General features: G+C 44.0%; 2 protein-coding genes across 8 annotated transcripts; both read right to left on the bottom strand.

Moving 5' to 3' along the window:
* Window positions 1–1,697: 1,697 nt before the first annotated feature.
* On the bottom strand, window positions 1,698–7,432 carry LOC149453483 (uncharacterized). 3 transcript variants are annotated; one of them, XM_089688447.1, is made up of 7 exons: window positions 7,286–7,432; window positions 5,890–6,271; window positions 5,627–5,770; window positions 5,417–5,540; window positions 5,203–5,300; window positions 4,971–5,106; window positions 1,698–4,178 (listed from the first exon to the last, which is right to left on the bottom strand). In XM_089688447.1, exons 3-7 carry the CDS (start codon window positions 5,720–5,722, stop codon window positions 3,205–3,207), a joined length of 1,428 nt encoding a protein of 475 aa, XP_089544573.1. In that variant the 5' UTR covers window positions 5,723–5,770; window positions 5,890–6,271; window positions 7,286–7,432; the 3' UTR covers window positions 1,698–3,204. The 3 variants fall into 3 exon arrangements, with proteins under 3 accessions (XP_089544573.1, XP_089544572.1, XP_089544571.1); XM_089688446.1 differs by having other exon boundaries at window positions 5,627–6,271; XM_089688445.1 differs by lacking the exon at window positions 5,890–6,271 and having other exon boundaries at window positions 7,286–7,427.
* Window positions 7,433–12,353: 4,921 nt separating this feature from the next.
* Window positions 12,354–21,985, bottom strand: LOC149453482 (uncharacterized). Of its 5 annotated transcripts, XM_089688516.1 has the most exons (8): window positions 21,874–21,985; window positions 18,364–18,473; window positions 15,387–15,530; window positions 15,079–15,235; window positions 14,865–14,962; window positions 14,616–14,754; window positions 13,519–13,658; window positions 12,354–13,369 (listed from the first exon to the last, which is right to left on the bottom strand). In XM_089688516.1, the coding sequence occupies exons 2-8, from the start codon at window positions 18,436–18,438 to the stop codon at window positions 12,968–12,970; spliced, it is 1,155 nt and encodes a 384-aa protein (XP_089544642.1). In that variant the 5' UTR covers window positions 18,439–18,473; window positions 21,874–21,985; the 3' UTR covers window positions 12,354–12,967. The 5 variants fall into 5 exon arrangements, with proteins under 5 accessions (XP_089544642.1, XP_089544641.1, XP_089544645.1 ...); XM_089688515.1 differs by lacking the exon at window positions 18,364–18,473 and having other exon boundaries at window positions 21,874–21,980; XM_089688519.1 differs by lacking the exon at window positions 18,364–18,473 and having other exon boundaries at window positions 21,837–21,924.
* Window positions 21,986–23,167: the final 1,182 nt, after the last annotated feature.

Raw genomic sequence — 23,167 nt, 5'->3', positions numbered from 1 at the left:
GTTGTGATGAGATAGCGATAACTCCAATCTTAGTTGAATAACACAGGCAGTGACTCGATCAGATGACACCTTGTAGATCTTGTGAAGTTTATTCCATAAACTGAGAGAATCTTACAACAATGAACATCGGATAGGTCAAAAGATCATAACGTGGTCTGCTTCATGACATGAGGCTAGAAGCTGCAATGCCTTACTGGGAAAAAGGATGGGCTATCTATACAGCATTAACTAAACCAGAGGAAAGGGAGGAGCACAGACAAAATACAGAGAACACTTAAAGGCATATGACAGTCATGTGAAACATGACAGTGATCCTAGAAATGCCAGACCAAGAGATCAGATGGGACCAGGGGTGGACTGACCATTTGGAAACTCGGGCACTGCCCGAGGGCCCGGGGTCAGTTGGGGGCCCCATGAGATGCCCCGGTACCTTTTTCATAGGCTTTTTTGAGCAAGGACACAGGGGCCCCATGATGCCCTATTGCCCGGGGGCCCCATGAGTTGTTAGTCCGCCCCTGGATGGGACAGTTAAGGAGCAACATCAGGGGAAGGGGTAGAGGGGGAAGAGTTAGAGTTTTCAATAACAAGAATGACCGCTGTTTTTCCTGCTGCCAGCCTGGACATTGGAGAAATCAGTGCCCAAATGTGACACCACAGAATCAGAATATATTAAATGTGTCTTTAAAAGCTCTTTCACCACAAGCACCTCCCGCTGCACAGCCTGCCGTGAAATATCCCCTCCAATGGCAAAATCAACAACAATAGCGCTGCCCGGAAGGTGTTCCCCTCATGCTCCCCCAGCTCTCTTTTGAATACGCTGAACAACCCTCTATATTTTTTTGGTAGGAGCTGTGATGCTATCTTTCGTACCTGATACAGGAGCTACCCATTCATGTTTAAGGTCAGCGTGTTACAAGGGTGCTGTACTTGAGTGTTAACCTTCTATGGGAATAACTGGGGTTTTCATCAAAACTTGGGAAATGCCACCGTTAGAGATGAGCAATCCCTATGGACGAGGTCACATTGTAAATCATTCTTTTAAGGTCATTCCAAATTGTCCGGTAAATAGATTTATTGGGAAAGTTAAAAAGTGTCATTACAGTAAGCCCTGAAGGAAGTGTTCACGTGGAATCCCCATATTGCTTTGTTGCTAGAGAGGAATTGGAGGAGGTAGATCCCAAAGTGTGGGCAAGGGATATGTTGGATGTAGCATTTATACCTTGTACACCATATAAAGCCACACTGAAGCCTAACACCCAGCCAGTTTTACAGAAGCAATACCCTTTGGCCATAGAAAAGTTGGAAGGCATCCAACCCATGATTGAAATATTTTTAAACTAGGGAATTTTGACCCCTGTGATATCACCTTATAATACCCCAGTTAATAACAAATACCTAAATGTGTGATGCAGAATTCAACTTCTTTATGATTGATCAGGCCTTAAGTAATAACTGATAACACAGCATATTTCAGGCGGTTTCCATAAAGCACCAATCAGAATACAAAAGAAAGATTTCCGTAAACTACTCTATGGCACGTAATAACAAAAATGCAACAGAGTAGTAATTTCTGCAATTTCTCATAAAAGAAGTGTGTGCATAGATAACAGCATTTCCTTGGAGCTTACAATCTAATCATAGTGTTGCTGATTAAAAAAGTATGGGTAGCATTGCACATATCAAACAAGAGTCCACAATATGGTTTAGCAATGAGAACTTTATTTTAATACTGTCATACCGTGCATGTTTCTACATGATGTAACACACGGAGGAAGGTCAGCCTGAGAGCCCACCATTGTTCCCAGAGAATGAGAGCTGATTCACACGTGTGGTGCGGATTGAAGCTCGGGTTTCACAGCTAGTTGTTCACAGGTTCACGTCAGGTTTACGTCAGGTTCAGGACAGGATTAGCTCAGGATCTTCTATCACACATGCGGTTTAGAAATGGTTCCCATAGAAATCAATAGCCTGTAATCCGCACCTGAGCCGGACTGCACAGCTTAGATATCGGACAGGACTCTTTTTTAAAACCGCACTGAATCCACACCGCACCGTGCATCGGACATATGTGAACAGGCACCATAGGAAGCAATGTTTTTTCACATGCATTCAATCCACATATATGTGAACGGGCACTGACTCTCTGAATTTTTTGGAAGTAAATTCCAGTGTTTTGGAGCCAGGGGCGGACTGACCATTGGGGAACTGGCCGGGGGCCTCGGGTCAGTAGGGGGCCCCATGAGATGTCCCTGGTACCTGTCATAGGCTTTTTTGGGTGTGATTTGAGTGTGGGCGAGGACACAGGGGCCCCATGATCCCCTATTGCCCGGAGGCCCCATGAGTTCTCAGTCCGCCCCTGTTTGGAGCATAGCAGGAGAAGGGTCTGTCACTCATTGAATTTAGATGAGTAGGGGACATACACAGAAGACCAGAATTCAAGGAGCAGAGGTTACGAGGGGGGAAGTAATTTTCTCCTCTTTTCTTCTTTATTTTCTCTTCTCTTTAATTACTTGTCAGATTCAAACTTGTAAGGCAGATACATCAAAGTCTGTCCTCCCTCTGTACATATCAAGGCTTCATTTTCTGTTGTATAAAATATTAGAATGTTCAATGAATTGTGTAAACCAATAACACTCCCAACCGGAGTGTAGATGAAGATGTCAAACAGTCTCAGCCAGCACTGTCTAACAAACCACTCCCCCTCTGACGTGTTTCACCCCATCCACCTGTGACCAAACCCCTCCCCAGGGGGTGGGGCAAAAACATCAGGGGTCTTTTTTTTGTGGAGCAACACTGACTGAAACCATTTGACACCTTCATCTACACTCCAGTTGGGTTGGCGGTGCAGCATTCTTTGTTTACACCAATGCTGGATGGGTGAGCTTAAAATCGGCACCCATTTCCGAGGATCGGGGGGGGGATCGCACCTTCCCACTGGCTTAGAGAGGCACTACAAGCCTTATACTGGGTCACATTGTTCAATGAATGTTACAAAAAAAGCAAAGCTACAACGTAATTAACATCTGCAATAAATTATAAATCAGAGAAGTACTTAAAAAAAAAAAAATAATAATAATTGGAATAAACCAATTCTGAAACTAAAATTTCCCATTTGCAACACCCGATCCTTTCAAAATGCCTCACCGATTGTTCTATAGACAGATTGATTCATCCTGTGAAACACAGCTTTACTTTTCAGCATCCTTAAGCGGTGTGCTTCTTCATGTGGAGATTTAGCGTCCATTTATGTGCAAAACATTTCCAGCATTTCGGACAGGAGAACGGCTTCTCGCCGGTGTGAGCTCTGAAATGGTTATCAAGATTAGCCTTTTCAGAAAAGCATTTGCCGCACTCTGGACAGGAAAATGGTTTCTCGCCGGTGTGGACTCTCTGATGTACCTTGAGTTGCGATTTTTGGGAGAAAGACTTTTCACACTCAGAACAGGAGAAGGGCTTTTCTCCGGTGTGGATTCTCTCGTGTCGAATTAGTCCTGTCTTGTGTGTGAAGGACTTCTCACACTTGGAGCATGAATAGGGCTTCTCTCCGGTGTGGACTCTCTGGTGTATATCAAGTTTTGATTGGCAGGTGAAATACTTTTCGCACTGAGAACATGAGAAGAGTCTTTTCCCAGTGTGGAATCTCTGGTGTACTGTGAGCTGTAATTTAACGGTGAAAGACTTTTCACACTCGGAACATGAGTAAGGCTTTCCCTCCGTGTGGATTTTCTGGTGTTGGATGAATTCTGAATTGTTTAGGAAGGGTTTCTCACAATCAGGACACCAAAATGGATTTTCCCTGGTGTGGATTCTCTGGTGTTCAACCAGGTCACTTTTTTTGAGGAATGATTCTTCACAAACAGTACATGGGAATGTCTCATTGTTTCTATGTGTAACTGTATTCAATTTTCTGGAAGATGATTCTTGGAGATTGGAAGGATGTGGTGCCCCCACTCTACTGGGACACCTTGGTTGGACATTTGAGATAATGTGTGATTTGTTATTAGATTCCTCAGAAGTACACTGACCTGTTGATCTCTCCACATGATCTATTCTTTGATATGTATATTGGCCAGCAAGTCTTACTCCTGGAGAACATTGTGCCACACCATTTTGTCCTTCATTATAGCCTGGTGATAAAATCAGGGTTCTTGCTGTAGTATTCCAGCCAGTGTGTCCACCTGTTGAGAATAATGAGAAATAGCTTGTTCATTGTTCATGTTATGCAATCAGGAGCAGTGAATGTTGGTCTGTAAGTCAATTGTTACTCAGAGCTCTATAGTGTACAGTATCTCCACCTCATTTGTTAGGAACGTGATGTTATATTGAGGAATAGGGATGGACATTTCATATGGTGTACAGTATCTCCTCCTCATTTGTTGGGAACATGACGTTATAATGAGGAATGGAGATGGACCTTCCATATGGTGTACAGTATCTCCTCCTCATTTGTTGGGAACATGACGTTATAATGAGGAATGGAGATGGACCTTTCATATGGTGTCCAGTATCTCCTCCTCATTTGTTGGGAACATGATGTTATAATGAGGAATTGAGATGGACCTTTCACATGGTGTACAGTATCTGCTCCTCATTTGTTGGGAACATGATGTTATAATGAGGAATGGAGATGAACCTTTCATATGGTGTCCAGTATCTTCTCCTCATTTGTTGGGAACATGACGTTATATTGAGGAATGGAGATGGACCTTTCATATGTTATACAAAGTTAATACTTTATGTTTGAACCTTAGCTGATGCAGTAGGTACACCAGCAATGTTCTTATTGACAATATTAAAGATTTTTTTTCCATCTTACATAGCTTGAAGATACTGTCTAGATTGATTAAACAAACAATTTTTTTCTTTCAAAAGGATAGCACACATTATGTGAAATTATTTGAAAGTCTGCTAATTCTTTGTCACGTTTGGTCAATCTACATACAGTACATATAATGTGAAGTGCTGCTCACCTGTGGTGATATCCAAAGAAGATTCCTCTTTGGTAATTGTCATTATCATTTCAGCTTCCTTCATGGACAACTGGTCATCCCTCATATACCACTCTTGTTCTTTAACCTCCGTTTTCATACTAATCACTTTTTCTCCCTAAAATAACAAAACAATTGCTGTTATGTGGAGGCTACATAGAAGAATATTATCTAATATAAGCTATAGTCAAGTTTAAATCCAAGTTCCACCTACCTGATGATGGTGAGGGATGGTGTGACGTTCCTGTGTGGAACCCCAGGAATCCAGAAGACGGGGACATCTCTCTGGTGGGTTTCCATTACTGGATCCATCTGTAGGAAACACACACACTGACTGAATCCATTGTTTCTATGTGTTTATCAGATGATGGGGGATCTAGGTGTACCCTCCGTACTGCTCTCTCCTTTACAATAAAGTCTCCTCTTACCCGGTGATGTGAGGGGCGGCTGATTCTCCATCATGACGTCCTTGTAGAGATCCTCGTGTCCTTCTAAATACTCCCACTCCGCCATGGAGAAATAGACAGTGACATCCTGACACCTTATAGGAACCTGACACACACAATGATACAGTCACCATCCAGACACATCCCTTGTCTGTTACTGGAGAATGTCCCAGAATTCCCGGCACCGCTCACCTCTCTGGTAAGGATGTCAATGATCTTTTGAGTGACTTGTAAAATCTTCCCCTCATTGTTTTTTTCTGGAACCAGAAAGGAATGTAGAGGAACCATAATGGAGTTGTGTCCATCTTCTAATGTCTTCTTCACAACTATGTCATCCTGTGAAGAGAGATTAGCAAACACAATATACATTCCCCAGCAAAAGAAGTTGCAACTTGATGCCATCATCGTCCCTCTTTGCTATAATCTGATAAACAGCATCACTCTGAAGGCCATACCTCCCAACCATCCCGGATCCTGCGGGACTGCACCGGTAATTGAATTGAGTCCCAGTATCCCGCAGATCAAATCTGTGTCCTGCAGCCTGAACACTGCAGCTCGATCTATCTCTTAGCAGCGCGTATTTACTTCTGGTTGGCCTCTGATGATAGGTAAACCCTGATTGGCACACAGTACTTGCAGTACTGTATGCTGTAGCCTCCTCTCCCCATCCCGTACTCTGCTCCGGAGCCCAGAATCTCCTGTCAGGAGGACAGTGATTTTCTTGGTGACTTCTAGAATCTTCTGTTCATTGTTTCTTTCTGGAACCAGTAAGGAAGGTAGAGGAACCATAATGGAGCTCTGTCCATCTCCTGATGTCTTCTTTACAACTATGTTAACCTGTTGGAGGGAGATTATCAATCACTATAGACATTGCCCTTCTTTAAGCAAAGACATCTTTTCTTCAGTGCCAGTTATAGTTCTCCATGTAATTGCAGATAAGCATTTTTGCTATTTCCTCTTAAATTGTGTAGGTTTACCGTCCATTCAAGGTTCAGGACATCTAGTTTTACCTAACTGCATTTGTGGTCCACTTTGGTACCATGATCTTGTAAAGTTCTACTTGGGTGTCCTCCTTATGATGTGGTGGTATTAGGTCAAGAGGAAGGGGCTTTGAAAGCATGGGAGTAGTCCTGACTTTAGACTGAGCTCTGTGTGATGATTGGGTGTAGCACAGAGGTAGCATGAGATGACCAGTTGGAAGCGACTCGAAAGATGTTAGACATATGTGTTGCACAAAGCAAAGAAACAGAGGAACGCTATACAAAGAGGAGGTTGCTGCATTTCATTGGATATGGGTGGAGTCTCCCTGAGGAGGAGTGAGAGCAGAGCTGTAGTCCACCAGAAGTGTCAAGGTTCTCCATTTGTGGCATATCCCCATCCATCAGTAAAGATTGGAGGACAGGAGGAATGTGGTGGTACAATGTGACCACTCTGAAGTACTAATGGCTGCCACAGATAATAATATTCGGTTTAAAAAAGTGATTGGTTTATGTGTTGCTTTAACAAATGTGAAATGAGTTTTTAGTCCATTAAAAAAAAAATTTAAAAAAAATTGTATAAAATGTGTACTTTATTTTCTGGTATTTTGTCATTAAAAATAAAGGAAAAAAAAAGTAGGACAATTAACATCTGGCTGTAAAAATTCTAATTAGGCCAAGCATCAGTTATCAAAAATCAGAACTTTCTTTTATTATTTTTGTCTTGTTAGTTGCTTTAACAAATGGGGAATTATAAAAATATTAAAAACAAAAATAGTTGTAATAAATGTGTACTTTATTTTCTGGTGATTTGTCATTAAAAAAAAAAAAAGTAAGACAATTATATGCATATGTTAAAAAAAAAAATCCTCACCTCCTCGGTCAGCAGGTAGATGATTTCCAGGGTGAGCTGTAATATCCTCTCCGTCAGGTTGGAGCAGTTTGCTTCCATGGCTCGCAACTCTCTTCCATTCACTTCCTGCAACAACAGTGCCCATCCCCCAACACTCAGGATCATGGGTAAAAGGCAGGTTCCTCTGTGATTGGTTCATCTCGACCATTTTGTTGTAGCCCAGCAGACCTGGAGGAACATACTGTTCATCATAAAATAAGGCTCAAACCTGAGGTTATGCTTCAAAGTGTTACTAAACCCACAACAGTACAATCAGCCTGTAGATGCAGTAAAGCGTGCTTGTTATACTCACTGTGGAACCCAAGGGCTTAATCCTCCACATTGTGTAAAAAGGCTGTTTGATCCTGTCTTCTCTCACCCTCCCCTTCTTCTACTGTCCCCAATCCAGCTGATGATAGAACAGAGCTCTAGGAGTGATTGGTGTGTATTGCTAGGGGCAAGCATGGGTAACTCGGGCAGGGACCCAGTACCATCAGAGTAGGACCTTGTATGCTGCTTCAAGTGAACTTGTATTGAAGGAGCATTTGGCAACCATTTTCCAAACCTTACTCCAGTCCTCAAAATCTATGGAGGGGAGCTAGAGGTCCCGTTCCCATTGAGACATATAGGAGAGGGATGCTGATGACGGGCGTCCATTCAAGGATGCAGAGATGGCTGAGATGAGACCAGGGGCATGCTGAATTGCATGTTCAAATAAAGCCTTTAGTTATGGGTAGGTGGACATGCGGAGCAGAGTAACAAGCCAATGTTTTAGCTGAAGGAAGCAGAAGTGCTGTCTGGCTGGGGTGGCATGTGTCTCTCAGATGACGTCCCAGGATGGACACCTCAACTACATTCATAATCTCTTCTGCATGCCAGCCGCAAGCATGGTCTGCACAGAACCTCTGATGCACCTATTCAGCGCCTGGTGACCAGGGGCGGACTGACCATTTGGAAACTCGGGCACTGCCCGAAGGCCCAGGGTCAGTAGGGGGCCCCATGAGATGGCCCTGGTACCTTTTTCATAGGTTTTTTTGAGTTTGGGCAAGGACACAGGGGTCCCATGATCCCCTATTGCCTGGGGGCCCCATGAGTTGTCAGTCTGCCCCTGCTGGTGACTCTCCTTTTTTGTTCCTTCTTGCCTGGAACATTCCCTTCTTTAAAAAAAAAAAAACACTTCCCCTATTTTTTCCAGTTCCTTCTCTTCCTTTATTAATCTCAGGATCTCCCTCTCTTCTTCCTACCTCTCGTTTTCCATCTTTTTTTTTTTCTCTTTCTTTCTCCCTTTTTTTCCTTCTTTTTTTATGCATGTCCTCTTTTCAATGCAAGCATTTTGTGCATCTTCCCTCTCTACAGACTGCAGTATAGAATTAACACTTTCACCGCCAGGTCCATACGTTGTATAGACCTGACAGTGGGGGATGGGGGTGGTTTATACACAATTTGGTGGGATTGTGTATAAAATTGGCAGGCAGACTCTTGCCTGCCGGGTGAAAGCAGTCAGGTGGCTACATTGCCACCCAATTACTTCCACAGCCCCTGGTAACAGTGTCCCTCCCGTGAGCGCGTGCATTCCGGACTCCGTTTGCCCATTTGCGGACTCGGGGGCCAACATGGCGGGTACCGGAAGGTGGAGAGGAGAGCGGACAAACATCCCCACCCCTTCCCTTGTTGTTGTGACCCAGAAGGTGACGTGTATGACATCACTTCACCTGTCACTTTTCAATCTGCATTGCAATATATCCAATGGAGCCCAGAGGAGACATGAAGGGTCTGTTGGACTCTGCTTGTCTAATTAAAGAGAACCTGTCACCTATAAAATGACAAAGTCCCCTATGTGATGGAAAAATAAAAAGGTAAAGTGTTACAAAACCCACAACAGTACAATCAGTCTGTAGATGCAGTAAAGCATACTTGTTATACTCACTGTGGATCCTAAGGGGTTAATCCTTCGCATTGTGTAAAAAGGCTGTTTGATTCTGTCTTCTCTGATCCTCCTCTTGTTGAAATGACCACCTGATACAGACCGATAGAGAACCAAGGACGTCCGATCAGTTTCACTCCAAACAATTCACTTTATTGAACCAAGATAAAAGCAGTACAGACAGCGGAAATACAGTGGGGGACTGGCAGGTCAACGCGTTTCATTCTAAAGACAGTAATGAATAAGCACTGTCTTTGGCGTGAAACGCTTTGACCTGACACTCCCCCACTGTATTTCCACTGTCTGTATTGGTTTTATCTTGGTTCAATAAAGTGGATTGTTTGGAGTGCAGCCGATCCAACATCCTTTGTTCTCATCTATGCAGCACACTAGCTGGGCTAGCACCTACAGGAGTTGTGCTTGGAGATTGGGAGTTTCTCTACCTTGAGCAGTGGTAAACATATATGGTACAGACTGAACCCGTGGTCACATGCTCAGTTTGGTGTGTATTGCTGGAGAGTTTTTTTTTTCTTGGGAGAGTGCATGTGATCAGCTAAGGGCCAATTAGAATTGCCCAGACAGAGGGTCAGGGGTTTCACTTCCTCCTAGAGCAGAAAGAAAACTCCTCCTACGAGCTTTAACCAGTGCTTTGCTGAAGTCACAAAACTGCTCTCATTGCTGATGAGAAAAGGTATTTAGCAGTTTATATTTACTAAAATAATTGCATTTCCATGTTGTGTGTACCACGGGAGACTGGATTTTGTGAATGCGGAGTCCGGGGAGACCAGATATAGTGAATGCAGGATCCGGGGAGAGCGGATATACTGAATGCAGGGTCTGGGGAGAGCAGATATAGGCAATGCAGGGTCCGGGGAGAGCAGATATAGTGAATGCGGGTTTCGGGGAGAGCAGATATAGTGAATGCAGGGTCCGGGGAGAGCGGATATAGTGAATGCAGGGTCCGGGGAGAGCGGATATAGTGAATGTAGGGTCCGGGGAGAGCGGATATAGTGAATGGGGGGTCCGGGGAGAGCGGATATAGTGAATGCGGGGTCCGGGGAGAGGGGATATAATGCGGGGTCCAGGGAGAGCGGATATAGTGAATGCAGGGTCCGGGGAGAGCGGATATAATGAATGCGGGGTCCGGGGGAGAGCGAATATAGTAAATGCGGGGTCCGGGGAGAGCGAATATAGTGAATGCGGGGTCCGGGGAGACCAGATATAATGAATGCAGGGTCCGGGGAGACCAGATATAATGAATGCAGGGTCCGGGGAGACCAGATATAGTGAATGCGGGGTCCAGGGAGAGCGGATATAGTGAATGCGGGGTCCTGGGAGACCGGATATAGTGAATGCGGGGTCCGGGGAGAGCGGATATAGTGAATGCGGGGTCCAGGGAGGGCGAATATAGGGAATGCGGGGTCTGGGGAGAGCAGATATAGTGGATGCGGGGTCCGGGGAGAGCGGATATAGTGAATGCAGGGTCCGGGGAGAGTGGATATAGTGAATGCGGGATCCGGGGAGAGTGAATATAGTGAATGCAGGGTCCGGGGAGAGTGAATATAGTGAATGCAGGGTCCGGGGAAGGCGGATATAGTGAATGCGGGATCCAGGGAGAGCGAATATAGTGAATGCGGGGTCCGGGGAGACCAGATATAATGAATGCAGGGTCCGGGGAGAGCGGATATAGTGAATGCGGGGTCCGGGGAGAGCATATATAGGCAATTCAGGGTCCGGGGAGAGCAGAAATAGTGAATGCGGGGTCCAGGGAGAGCGGATATAGTGAATGCAGGGTCCGGGGAGAGCGGATATAATGAATGCGGGGTCCGGGGAGAGCGAATATAGTGAATGCGGGGTCCGGGGAGAGCGAATATAGTGAATGCGGGGTCCGGGGAGAGCGGATATAGTGAATGCGGGGTCCGGGGAGACCGGATATAGTGAATGCGGGGTACCGGGAGAGCGGATATAGTGGATGTGGGGTCCAGGGAGAGCGAATATAGTGAATGCAGGGTCCGGGGAGACCAGATATAATGAATGCAGGGTCCGGGGAGACCAGATATAATGAATGCAGGGTCTGGGGAGACCGGATATAGTGGATGCGGGGTCCGGGGAGAGCAAATATAGGGAATGCGGGGTCCGGGGAGAGCGGATATAGTGAATGCAGGGTCCGGGGAGAGTGGATATAGTGAATGCAGGGTCCAGGGAGAGCGCATATAGTGAATGCGGGGTCTGGGGAGACCGGATATAGTGAATGCGGTGTCCGGGGAGAGTGGATATAGTGAATGCGGGGTCAGGGGAGGGCGAATATAGGGAATGCGGGGTCTGGGGAGAGCGAATATAGGGAATGCAGGGTCCGGGGAGAGCGAATATAGTGAATGTAGGGTCCGGGGAGAGTGGATATAGTGAATGCGGGGTCCAGGGAGAGCGGATATAGTGAATGCAGGGTCCGGGGAGACCGGATATAGTGAATGCGGGGTCCGGGGAGAGCGGATATAGTGAATGCGGGGTCAGGGGAGGGCGAATATAGGGAATGCGGGGTCTGGGGAGAGCAGATATAGTGGATGCGGGGTCCGGGGAGAGTGAATATAGGGAATGCGGGGTCCGGGGAGAGCGGATATAGTGAATGCAGGGTCCGGGGAGAGTGGATATAGTGAATGCGGGATCCAGGGAGAGCGAATATAGTGAATGCAGGGTTCGGGGAGAGCGGATATAGTGAATACGGGATCCAGGGAGAGCGAATATAGTGAATGCGGGGTCCGGGGAGACCAGATATAATGAATGCAGGGTCTGGGGAGAGCGGATATAGTGAATGCGGGGTCCGGGGAGAGCATATATAGGCAATTCAGGGTCCGGGGAGAGCAGAAATAGTGAAGGCGGGGTCCGGGGAGAGCGGAAATAATGAATGCAGGGTCCAAGGAGAGCGGATATAGAGAATACAGGGTCCGGGGTTTAGTAACACTAAGTAAAAAATTTTTAGTTTTTTTTAATTGCAAAAAAAATAAAGTTACACCCAGATAATCTCTTCTTTAGAAAACACATGACCTTCTCCAAAGACCAAATTCCAATTGGCCACTATCATAGCATTGCTGATGAAGATGTAGTTGTAATCAGTGGTCCATACTATGGTTTGCCAATGAAAATTTTATTTTATTTCCGTCACGCAATACATATCTTTAACGTAAGAAAGAAGGACAGCTTGAGACCCCACCATTGTTCCCGAAGAACTTCTATAATTAGTGGGAACTGTTTTTTGTTTGACAGAACGAAGAAGGTACAAACCTCTGTTGGATTATTATTTTCTGTATCCATGTTGAGGAAATTTCCCTGTGACAACTATCATTGGGACAGAAAGTCCCTCCGGTGGTTCCATGTGTACAGCTAAAAAAAAGTCGTCCAATCTCTTCCCTGCGCTACTCAGTGATTTTATTGATACTTGATGGATAGATTTTCCCCCAATTTTTAACACAACAGGAAAAAAGGGGAAAATCCCCATAACCGAGAAAGACAAAATGTTTGAGTTTTAGGAAAAACCGCAACCTAAAAGATACTCAACAAATGATATATATAAAAAAAAAACTTTTTTAAATAATGATATAAAAAAAACAGATCGCACAACAAAAAAAACCCCTAAAATATTATATATAGGTTGGCTGATCCTTTCCTCATCTTTTTCGTATTGATTGTTCAAAGAACATAAAGCATCAGCCAATGACACGCCACTGTAAATGTTTTCAGCAGCCTCAGGTAGTGTGCATTCTCTGGTGGATAATCAATGTCGATTTTTGTGCAAAACATTTGCCGCACTCTGAACACGAAAACGGCCTCTCACCGGTGTGAATTCTCATGTGCTTATCACGGTTCCCCCTGTGAGGGAAGCACCTTCCACACTCAGGACAGGAAAAGGGCTTCTCCCCGGTGTGGACTATGTTGTGTCTATTCAGTTGCGATTTCTCGGTGAAAGTCTTTCCACAAATAGAACAGGAAAAAAGCTTTTCCCCAGTGTGGAGTCTCAGGTGTTGAACAAGTCCTGCTTTTCTCATGAAGGACTTCTCACACTCAGAGCACTTAAAGGGTTTTTCGCTGGTGGGAATTCTCTGGTGTACATCCAGGTCATGGTATTTTCTGAATGGGTTTTCACAATTCTGAAAAGTAGAAAAACAATTGTGAGAAGATTCATCAAGATTAGAAGGATCTGCTGATTTATCTGCATCTATAGCTTGTGTGGACATATGGGATATTGGTATGGGATTTATCCTTGGAATTCTCAAAATGAAACCAATGTGTATCTTACCATAGGATTAAGTTTGTGATGAAAATTTTTAGTAACAATGGTCTTTCTTGGGGAATACAGTGCCATGCCAATATCCTCCTCATTATAATCTGCAGATAAAATAAGACATCCTTCTGGGTTATTCCAGCTTCTGTGGTCTCCTGTTGGAAATAATAAGATAATAAAACATGTTTATTGTTTCTGTTTTGCAGTTTGGAATAATGAAGGTCGGTCTAGAAGTCAACCGTTATCTAGATCTTTGGTCTGCAGTTGGGTACAGAGATGGCAACGCAAGGATAGAAATCCGATAAAAGGTGTACAATACAACCAAAGCAGTTAAAAGACAATGGGTGAAGATGTACTGTACATACACCAATGACATTGATATGGTGAGGAACAGAAATGGACCTTCCACCATGAAATTTGTGGGAATATGACATCGTATTGAGGAATGGAGATGGACCTTTCATATGGTGTCCAGTATCTCCTCCTCATTTGTTGGGAACATGGCACTATATTGAGGAATGGAGATGGACCTTCATATGGTGTACAGTATCTCCTCCTCATTTGTTGGGAACATGACGTTATATTGAGGAATGGAGATGGACCTTTCATGTGGTGTCCAGTATCTCCTCCTCATTTGTTGGGAACATGACGTTATATTGAGGAATGGAGATGGACCTTTCATGTGGTGTACAGTATCTCCTCCTCATTTGTTTGGAACATGAAGTTATATTGAGGAATGGAGATGGACATTTCATATGGTGTACAGTATCTCATTTGTTTGGAACATGACGCTATATTGAGGAATGGAGATGGACCTGTCATATGGTGTACAGTATCTCCACCTCATTTGTTGGGAATATTAGGTGGTGTGGAAGGTACTCTGATCTCCACTGCATGGGGAGTGTCATAGGTTCACCAGATACGTTTCTTGCATAACAAGCCAAACGTATTATTTTAAAGGTGGGGCACCCTATGTGCATCAAATTGTGTTTGATGGATTTTCCATCCTTTTTAGTGAATCTGCATATCTAAATTTGATGAAAATTAATTGAAATGTGAAAGAAGGAACATAAAAATGTGAAGTGCTTTATTTTATGTTATATAATTTTTACCTGTGCTGGCATCTAGAGAAGATTCCTCCTTGGTCATGGTCTCCATCAATTCACCTTCTATTATAGACAGCTGATTATCTATCACATACATCTCTTCTTCCTCTTTAATCTCAAATTTTAGACCCATCCTTTCTTCCCCCTAAAATAACAGAATTAATTTCAGCATTATTATCCTGAGACTACATACAAGAATATCATCTACTACAGTTTAGAGCCAAGTTTGAGTTCAGCATCCTCAGCCTCACCTACCTGACGATGGTGATGGTTGGTGTGATCTTCCTGTGTGGAATCCCAGGAATACAGAGGACGGGAACATCTCTCTGGTGGGTTCCCATTACTGGATCCATCTGTAGGAAACACACACACTGACTGAATCCATTGTTTTTATGTGTTTATCAGATGATGGGGGATCTAGGTGGAGCCTCCATACTGCTCTCTCCTTTACAATAAAGTCTCCTCTTACCCGGTGATGTGAGGGGTGGCTGACTCTCCATCTTGAAGTCCTTGTAGAGATACTTGTGTCTTTCTAAACACTTCCAATCCTTCATCACACCATCCTCTTCCTCTCTTTCTTTTATCTCTTCTTTGATTCTAACATTAAATTTGTTCCAGCTTCCACTCTGAATATAAATATAAAACAAATGTTCTAAAATGCTCTTCAATGGAGACATCCTAACACCTTATAGGAATCTGACACACACATGACACAGTCACCATCCAGTCACATCCCTTGTTCCTGGATAATGCCCCAGAATTCCCGGCACCGCTCACCTCTCTCATTAGGAGGTCAATGATCTTCTGGGTAACTTGTAAAATCTTCTGCTCATTGTTTCTTTCTGTAATTGGTAAGGAAAGTAGAGGAACCATAATGGGGTTCTGTCCATTTCCTGATGTCTTTTTCACAACTATGTTATCCTGTGGAGAGAAATTACCAATCACTATAGACATTTCCCCCCAAAAAAAGTTACAACTTGCTGCCATCATCAACAATCTTTGCTAGAATCTGATTGGCAGCATCTGTAGGCAGGGCCTAGGCCAAGGGTACTCAAACAGGAAGAGGCCATGCACGCCCAATTCTTGATGTTGTCATTTATCTTGTATATCATATGGGTTAATAGTGATGTATAAAGACACTTTTTGTAGGCACGGATATATAGCAATAGAAAAGTTGGTATTTATAGTGTCACCAGGCTTGGGCCTGTATTACTGGAGGACAGCTTCTTCTGGAGGAATAGAAGTTTGCAATGTATTGGGATGGCACTATAATGCTGCTGTGAACATTGCTGATCTGGATACCAGAACATTTCCTACAAACAGACATCCCTGAGCTGACCCTATTCATCAGGAACCTTTCCCTGTGCTATTCACTTTCCCTAACCAGCAAGGTCCAACACCAAGATGGCCACTGGAGATCTTAAGAGGTTGCAGCATCCAGTGAAACAGCTGGCCCTTCTGAGGGGACAATTCCCCTAACAGACTTCTTTCCCATCTGTAATAATGGCTTTGCACTTTCCCTAACCAACGAGGTCTCTATCCCTGACCTACCTTTTACTCCAGGTGTGCCCGAATGATGCAAGTACCCTATTATTAAAGGTCCCACACCAATATGGCTGCCGGAGAGCTTGATAGGTTGCAGGGTCCAATCAGACAGGCCCCTCTGAAATACTGATAGAATCCCCCTGACAGACTCCGCTCCTGTAATAATGGCACGGTGCCACCTACAGCATGAAGGGGGACCTGCACCTTCCTACATCTCTTTCAGAAGTAATTAGGTTTCTTCTCATCTTTTCAGGTAAGCCTTTGAGATGTTTTCAGTCACATTGTATCAGCTACTACTTTACTAAGACAGTATCAGTTATAGTGCAGTCGCATTCAAATGTAACCTCCTGCATTCATGGCCCCTCTTTTCTTGTAAGGTCTTAGTTTCGGGGTTCTCTGTATGATGTGATGGTGTGAGGTCACAAAAAAGGGGACGTTTTAAGTATGGGAGAAGTCCTGACCTTAGTCTAAGGCAGGACATACATTAAGCAATTTTTCTTTCCTACAACCATAGATTGCAGGAAATAAAACTGGTCGATTTCCCCATCAGCACAGTCGGTGGTAATGTGGGAATCCCTCCCGTGGAGCTATTGTGTTTTGCTGGTGGGTATCCTTCTCCACTGGCAGAACGCCATGCTCACTCCTGACGGCTATAGCCAGCGGCGGTGATCACATGAAAAAAAATTGACAGGCTGGTTGTACTGAAGTCAAACGATGGATCGACTTCAGCACAGCCAGCCTGCCCATAGATGAATCAAATCTTGGCCAGTCCCTGCTGAACTGGCTGGGATTCGATCCATCCATGGCCAGCTTATAGTGCTTCTAAAGGCTCAAGGTTTTTTTTTACCTTCATGCATTCCATGCATGAAGGTAAAAAACCGTCTGTGTGTAGCAGCCCCCTCTAACACTTACCTAAGCTCCCTCTTGATCCAGTCATGTCCACGAGAGCCTCAGTTCACCAGGGACTCTCACTTCAGATTGGCTGAAGCAGCAGCAGGAGCCATTGGCTGTCAATCACAGCCAGTGAGCCAATCGGGGGGGGCAAGCTGCGGCTCTGTGTGTGAATGGACAAGAAGGCAAAATGTTTGCTATGGGGGCATCTGACAACAGGGAGGGGCCAGGAGTGCCGGCAGGGGCCTGAGAAGAGGAGGATCCGGGTTTTTCTGTGCAACACCATAACACAGAGCATGTAAGTATGACATGTTTGCTATTTGGTTAGCTCTTCCACCTGGCAGTACTAGGGTCTTTGGTTCAAATCCCAGCCACGGCACCACCTGCCTGGAGTTTGCATGGTCTCCGTGTGCCTGCGTAGATTTCCTCCGTGTACTCCGGTTTCCTCCCACACTCCAAAGACATGCTTGGAGGTCAATTGGCTCCTGTCTAAATTGGCCCTATTATGTGTATGTACGAATGTGAGTTAGGGACCTTAGATTGTACGCCCTTTGAGGTTTAGGGACTGATGTGAATGTACAATATATATGTAAAGCGCTGCGTAAATTGACGGCGCTATATAAGTACCTGAAATACATAATAATAAATAATTACAAATAAAAAAAAAAGACTTTAGTATCACTTTAAGTACTGTGCAATAATTGGGGTGGTATGAAGGTGGACCGGCTCATTCATAATGATCTGAAAGATGCAAGATCATAGGTGTTATGCAAGGCTGGGATATGGATGAACAACGGGCATTGAGAAGGAGCCGAGTCTAATAAGACGTAAGAGGTTACCCTTTTGAGGCAGAGTGAGAGCAGGGCTGCAGTGTACAAGTAATGTCCAGTTGTGGTTTGGCCACCTCTACATTTCGTGGTAGATCCCTACCTATCAGAAAAACCGTACTGAGATGTCATCAGTACCAAAAGGGCCTACAGAGCGGCACGAGACTGTCACTGCTTATAAACTGGGTATGGGCAGCTTAGGCAGTCCTGGCCAACAGAACTTAGAAAAAAAAAGTAGTTAGATATGTTTGAACTCCTCGTCCAGTCACTATTGTTTTGCAGTTGGTAAACTTCAATCTGAAATATGTAATCTGTGCCTCCCTCCTCCCGTAGACCAAACAGGAACACTAATGTGACCTACATGGTTCTGTTTATGGCTGGAGTTCCACCAAAATCCATTTTGAGATTGTGCGTCTCCAATATCCATATATATGGATCTTTAGCTAGACCTCATTTAGAATACCGTGCCCAATTCTGGAGACCTCACTTACAAAAAGATATTGATAAGATAGAACAAGTCCATAGACAAGGAACAAAACGGGTGAAAGGTCTGAGGGATAAAACATATCCGGAGAGGCTTCAGGAACTTCAAATGTACAGTCTGGAGGAAAGAAGGGAAAGGGGGAGACATTATTGAAACCTTTATCCAATTTCCACCCATAGCACATCATATGACATCGAGTTTCAGCAATTATATCCAGGCTGCAATCCAGGATCTTTTTTTTCAGCTGACAATTCACTTTCATGTAAGAGTGATCCTAGCGGCTGCATAGCTGGTAGACTGCTTTTACATGCGGAGGGAAGGGTACCACCCCCCCCCCCTTTGCCATCTTCCGCAGCATTTCCGGGCTCTCCTGTCCCCACTGGTTTACCATAGAGATGACCAAGGACCGTAACTTCCCAGATCATCTCTATGGTATAAGAAACTGAAAGCGACAAGTATTTTGTCACGTCCGGTTTTGCCACTATATAAACAAGCCGTTGCTGCTTTGTGAAAGCATCTGATCAAATCGATCGATCACATGCTTTTAAGGGGAGAGGAGAGATCTGGGATCTAACAGACCCCAGATCTCTCAGTCACTGCTCCAGCTATCAAAAGGAATGTGGTCTATCCCTTGCAAGAGCAATACAAGTCATCATGAAAATCTAAAGGATAAGTTTGCCTTTTGACAAAAAACAAAACAAAAAACAACGGGAAGTATGGGCAAGCAGACATACTGACAGAAAGAATCAACCACGATGGCGCTCCACAGTGCAGTGGTACTTCATGGAGAACTACGAGCCAATAGCCGCTAAGGCTATCAGGACTTGAGGTTCATTAATTCATAGAACTCTGTGAATGAATGACGCGGCCGTGTGGGCGGAGCCCGCATGGCCGCGCTGATTTAAAAAAACGACAGCTTTGTATGGGGAACTTCTCCCCGTACTTTTGTTACAGGGAAAGGGGGGGGGGGGGGGGGGAATCAGTCAGCGGCTGCAGCATTGGGAACATGTTACATTTTGAACTTATCCTTTAACCGCCTCCCGCCCACCATATGATGTAATGACGGGAGGGCGCCGGTTCTCTCAGGATGTCATGTAACGTCCTCCCACTGTAACTGCACGTGCGCGCCCCCTGGGGCATGCGGCGATCGGCGGTGCACTGTGTCCCTGGGACACCGCGGATCACCGATCGCTGTAAAGAGCCGATGACGTCGGCTCTATCATGTGATCAGCTGTGTCCAATCACAGCTGATCACATGTAAGTAGGAAATGCCGTTTATCGTCAGTTCTCCCCTCCCGCTGACAGCTTGTGAGGAGAGGAGATCCGGTAATCGGCATTACTCAGAGCGGACATCTACACTGATCATCAAGGCACTGATGATCAGTGTGCCCTGATGATCAGTGTAGCCCCATCAGTGCCCATCAATGCCAGCTGTAAATGCACATCAATGGTAACTTGTAAAGGCTTTTAAAGCGTCGCCTATGGAGATTTTTTTTTAGGTACCATAGTTCCACGGACATACACAATTTTAAAGAGTGACATATTAGGTATCTATTGACTTGGTGTAACATGATATTTTATATTGTACCAAAAAATGGGCATTATATTGTGTTTATGTGCAATAAAATTCATTAATGTGTATTCTTTCCAAAAAAATTGCATTTAAAAAAACGCTGCGCAAATACTGCGTGCCATAAAAAATTGCAACACCCACTGTTTAGTTCTCTAGGGCAGTGTTTCTCAACCTTTTTTCATTCAAGGCACCCTTTAATATTATGGACAGTCTTGAGGCACCCTTTAATATCATGGACAGTCTCGAGGCACCCTTTAATATCATGGACAGTTTCAAGGCACCCTTTAATATCATGGACAGTTTCGAGGCACCCTTTAATATCATGGACAGTCCCGAGGCACCCTTTAATATTATGGACAGTCTCGAGGTACCCCATTCTAAAATGTGAAAAACTATTCCAAAAGTTTTTATATATTGCAGCAATATCCAAACATGTAGGACACCCAACACTAGAGGTGAATTATTCTTCCAAAGCAAATACGCTTTTGCACACTGGTACTGACTAGTATTCCCATGTTTCTCTTCTCCCTCAGTTTTTCTCCAACACTGAGCTAATGTGACCCCAGCACTGATGGAGAGGGGCAGGGGAGGGTCAAACTAGAATGGTGTGCAAGCAGCTGACATTCTCCTTATCAACTGATGATGTCATTGGTTGTCAGGACGCAGGCGGCTAGAAGGTCGTAATGGTGCACAATGAAAACCTGTGATTTTGTGTTACTAAAAGGCGGGCCTGTTCCACCCGCTGGCTTGTATACAAGTTTTGGGCAACTTTTATACATTTTGCCAAGGCGCCCCTGAAGAAACCTCAAGGCACCTGGGTGCCTGGGTATTCTGGTTGAGAAAGGCTGATCTAGGGCCACTCTAATGAGCCGGGCCCTCTGTTTCCTCTTGTACCAAATTGTATTGTAACTGTAACGTCTACCTTGATTTTGTAAAGCGCTGTGCAAACTGTTGGCGCTATATAAATCCTGTATAATAATAATATATATATTTTAATATGTTTGGGGGTTCTAAGTAATTTTGCAGCAAAAAAAATATATGATTTTTACATGTAGGAGAGGAATGTCAGAATTATAATGGTGGACAACACATCAGTGGGCTGAATAAGGTTCATGAGGGCAGCATCTTCAAGATGAAGCCAAGATCAAGAACACAGGGACCTGACCTCAAACTAGCAGGAGGAAAGTTCCAAACTAATCTTAGAGAATATTATTTTACTGAAAAAGTAGTTGATGCTTGGAACAGACAGTGGTAGTGAGTCATTCAACAGGAAGTGGGTTCAAACATACTTGGGAAAACATATAGACACATCTATACTCAGATGAAAATAAAAAAACATATGTAAGTAAAAAGAAAAAGACAGACTCAATGTACTTTTCTGCCACCACTCTTCCATGATATATATATATATAGATATATAGATAGATAGATATCCTAGATTGCAAGCTCCCAGGATCAGGCCCTCCTTTCCCTCTTGTAATGAACTGTATTGTTGCTGTATTGTCTCCCGTTATATTGTAAAGCGCTGAGCAAACTGTTGGCGGCATAAATCCTGTATAATAATTATATATATATATATATATATATATAGTTTTTTTGTTTGCTTTTTGGGGGGATGCGGACATATATATTATACATATGTAAAAACAATTTGTCATTGTCAGTAACAAAAACTTAGTAAAACTTTGCCTTGTAACTTACTAAACCAGTTGTTACAAAAAAAAAAAAAAAATCATTCAGTTGTGAGTACAAAAAAGTTACTTATCAATGCTCCGCATCTTGACAGTTACAATGTATTACAAATAGAAACAGTAAATAAAAAAATACATCCATTAGACACTTTTTGTTGCTGGAATAAAACTGGAGGAAAGTTATTTTTCGGTCAGGTATCAATCAATAAAATTAACCAAATGTGTTGGTCCGTGCTCCCAGAATCCTCCTCACCTCCCCGGTCAGCAGGTAGATGATCTCCAGGGTGAGGTCTAATATCCTCTCCGTCAGGTTGGTGCAGTTTGCCTCCATTGCTTGTAACTCAGTTCCATTCACTTCCTGCAACAATAGCGCCCATCCCCCAATACTTAGCAGCATGGGTAAAAAGAAGGCTCTTCTGTGATTGGTTGTTTTCGGCCATTTTGTTGTAGCCCAGCAGACCTGGAGGAACATTTTGTTCAACCAAAAAACTAAAGCTAGCCCAGGGACGGACTGACAACACATGGGGCCCCTGGGCAATAGGGGATCATGGGGTCCCTGTGTCCTTGCCCACACTCAAAGCACACCCAAAAAAGCCTTTCATGGGGCCCCCTACTGACCCCAGGCCCTCGGGCAGTGCCCAAGTGCTCGAATGGTCAGTCTGCCCCTGAGCTAGCCATAGATGGATCAGCCAACCGGCTGATCAATAAAACATTTGAGGTGGATGGGGGAATCCTCCCTGCTGTGCTGGGCTGTTGTGTTCTGGCAGCAGGACTCCTCCACTGATTGAGCAGAAATATACCAACGATCCCATTCGGGATAAGTCCATTACTAGATTGAATTGAATAGAACGGGAGCGACCATCAATGGATCGAAATGCATGTGGTCAAATTTCTATCCATCTACGGTCGGCTTCATGCTCAGTCTAATAATACCCACCAAGAATAATTTTGAACAAATGATGTAGTGCTGTAAATACTAAAATACCATATTGTCAAATCATAATATAAATAATATTAAAATGAAAGAATGTTAATAAACCTTGTGTATCCTTATTACCTTAATTAAAGGTGAAATACATTCCAAAGTAAATATAAAATCAAAGTGACCAATTATAAAACCGTGACATACTGTATATCAATTGATAGAAATAAATAAAAAAAAAGTCCCAAAAAGTGAAGAAATCAGTCCCAACAAGTGAAAAAAATAATTATACCTTATTACCTTAATTAAAGGTGAAGGTGACACATTGCCTCCTAAAACACCTTTTCTACACCTCTACTTCTTTCCCCTCTTTTTGTTCTTTCTTTCTCTCCCCCCTTTTTTTCTCTCTTCCCCCCCTTCTTCTTTCCATCTCTTCTCCTCTTTTCTGGGGTCCCCTGATTATCAGGTTAGCTAAGTAACTAGCTAGCTGGAAGAAGGAAATTGCAGTCTCCGGGATCAGGGGGCCTCCAGGCCATCACGTGTTTGTAGGATTTTCTGTAACAATCTCGATGGCCAATGTTGTCCATGTTTCTTTGTAACTCTCAGAGACTTGATTCGTTATCAA

The sequence above is a fragment of the Staurois parvus genome, unplaced genomic scaffold (assembly GCF_062004578.1).
Source record: "Staurois parvus isolate SC_StPar_1 unplaced genomic scaffold, SC_StPar_1.0 ptg000449l, whole genome shotgun sequence".
In the NCBI taxonomy this organism is placed as follows: domain Eukaryota; kingdom Metazoa; phylum Chordata; class Amphibia; order Anura; family Ranidae; genus Staurois; species Staurois parvus.
Note: the sequence above shows the minus strand (reverse complement) of the source record. Positions and strands in the feature narration are given on the sequence as shown.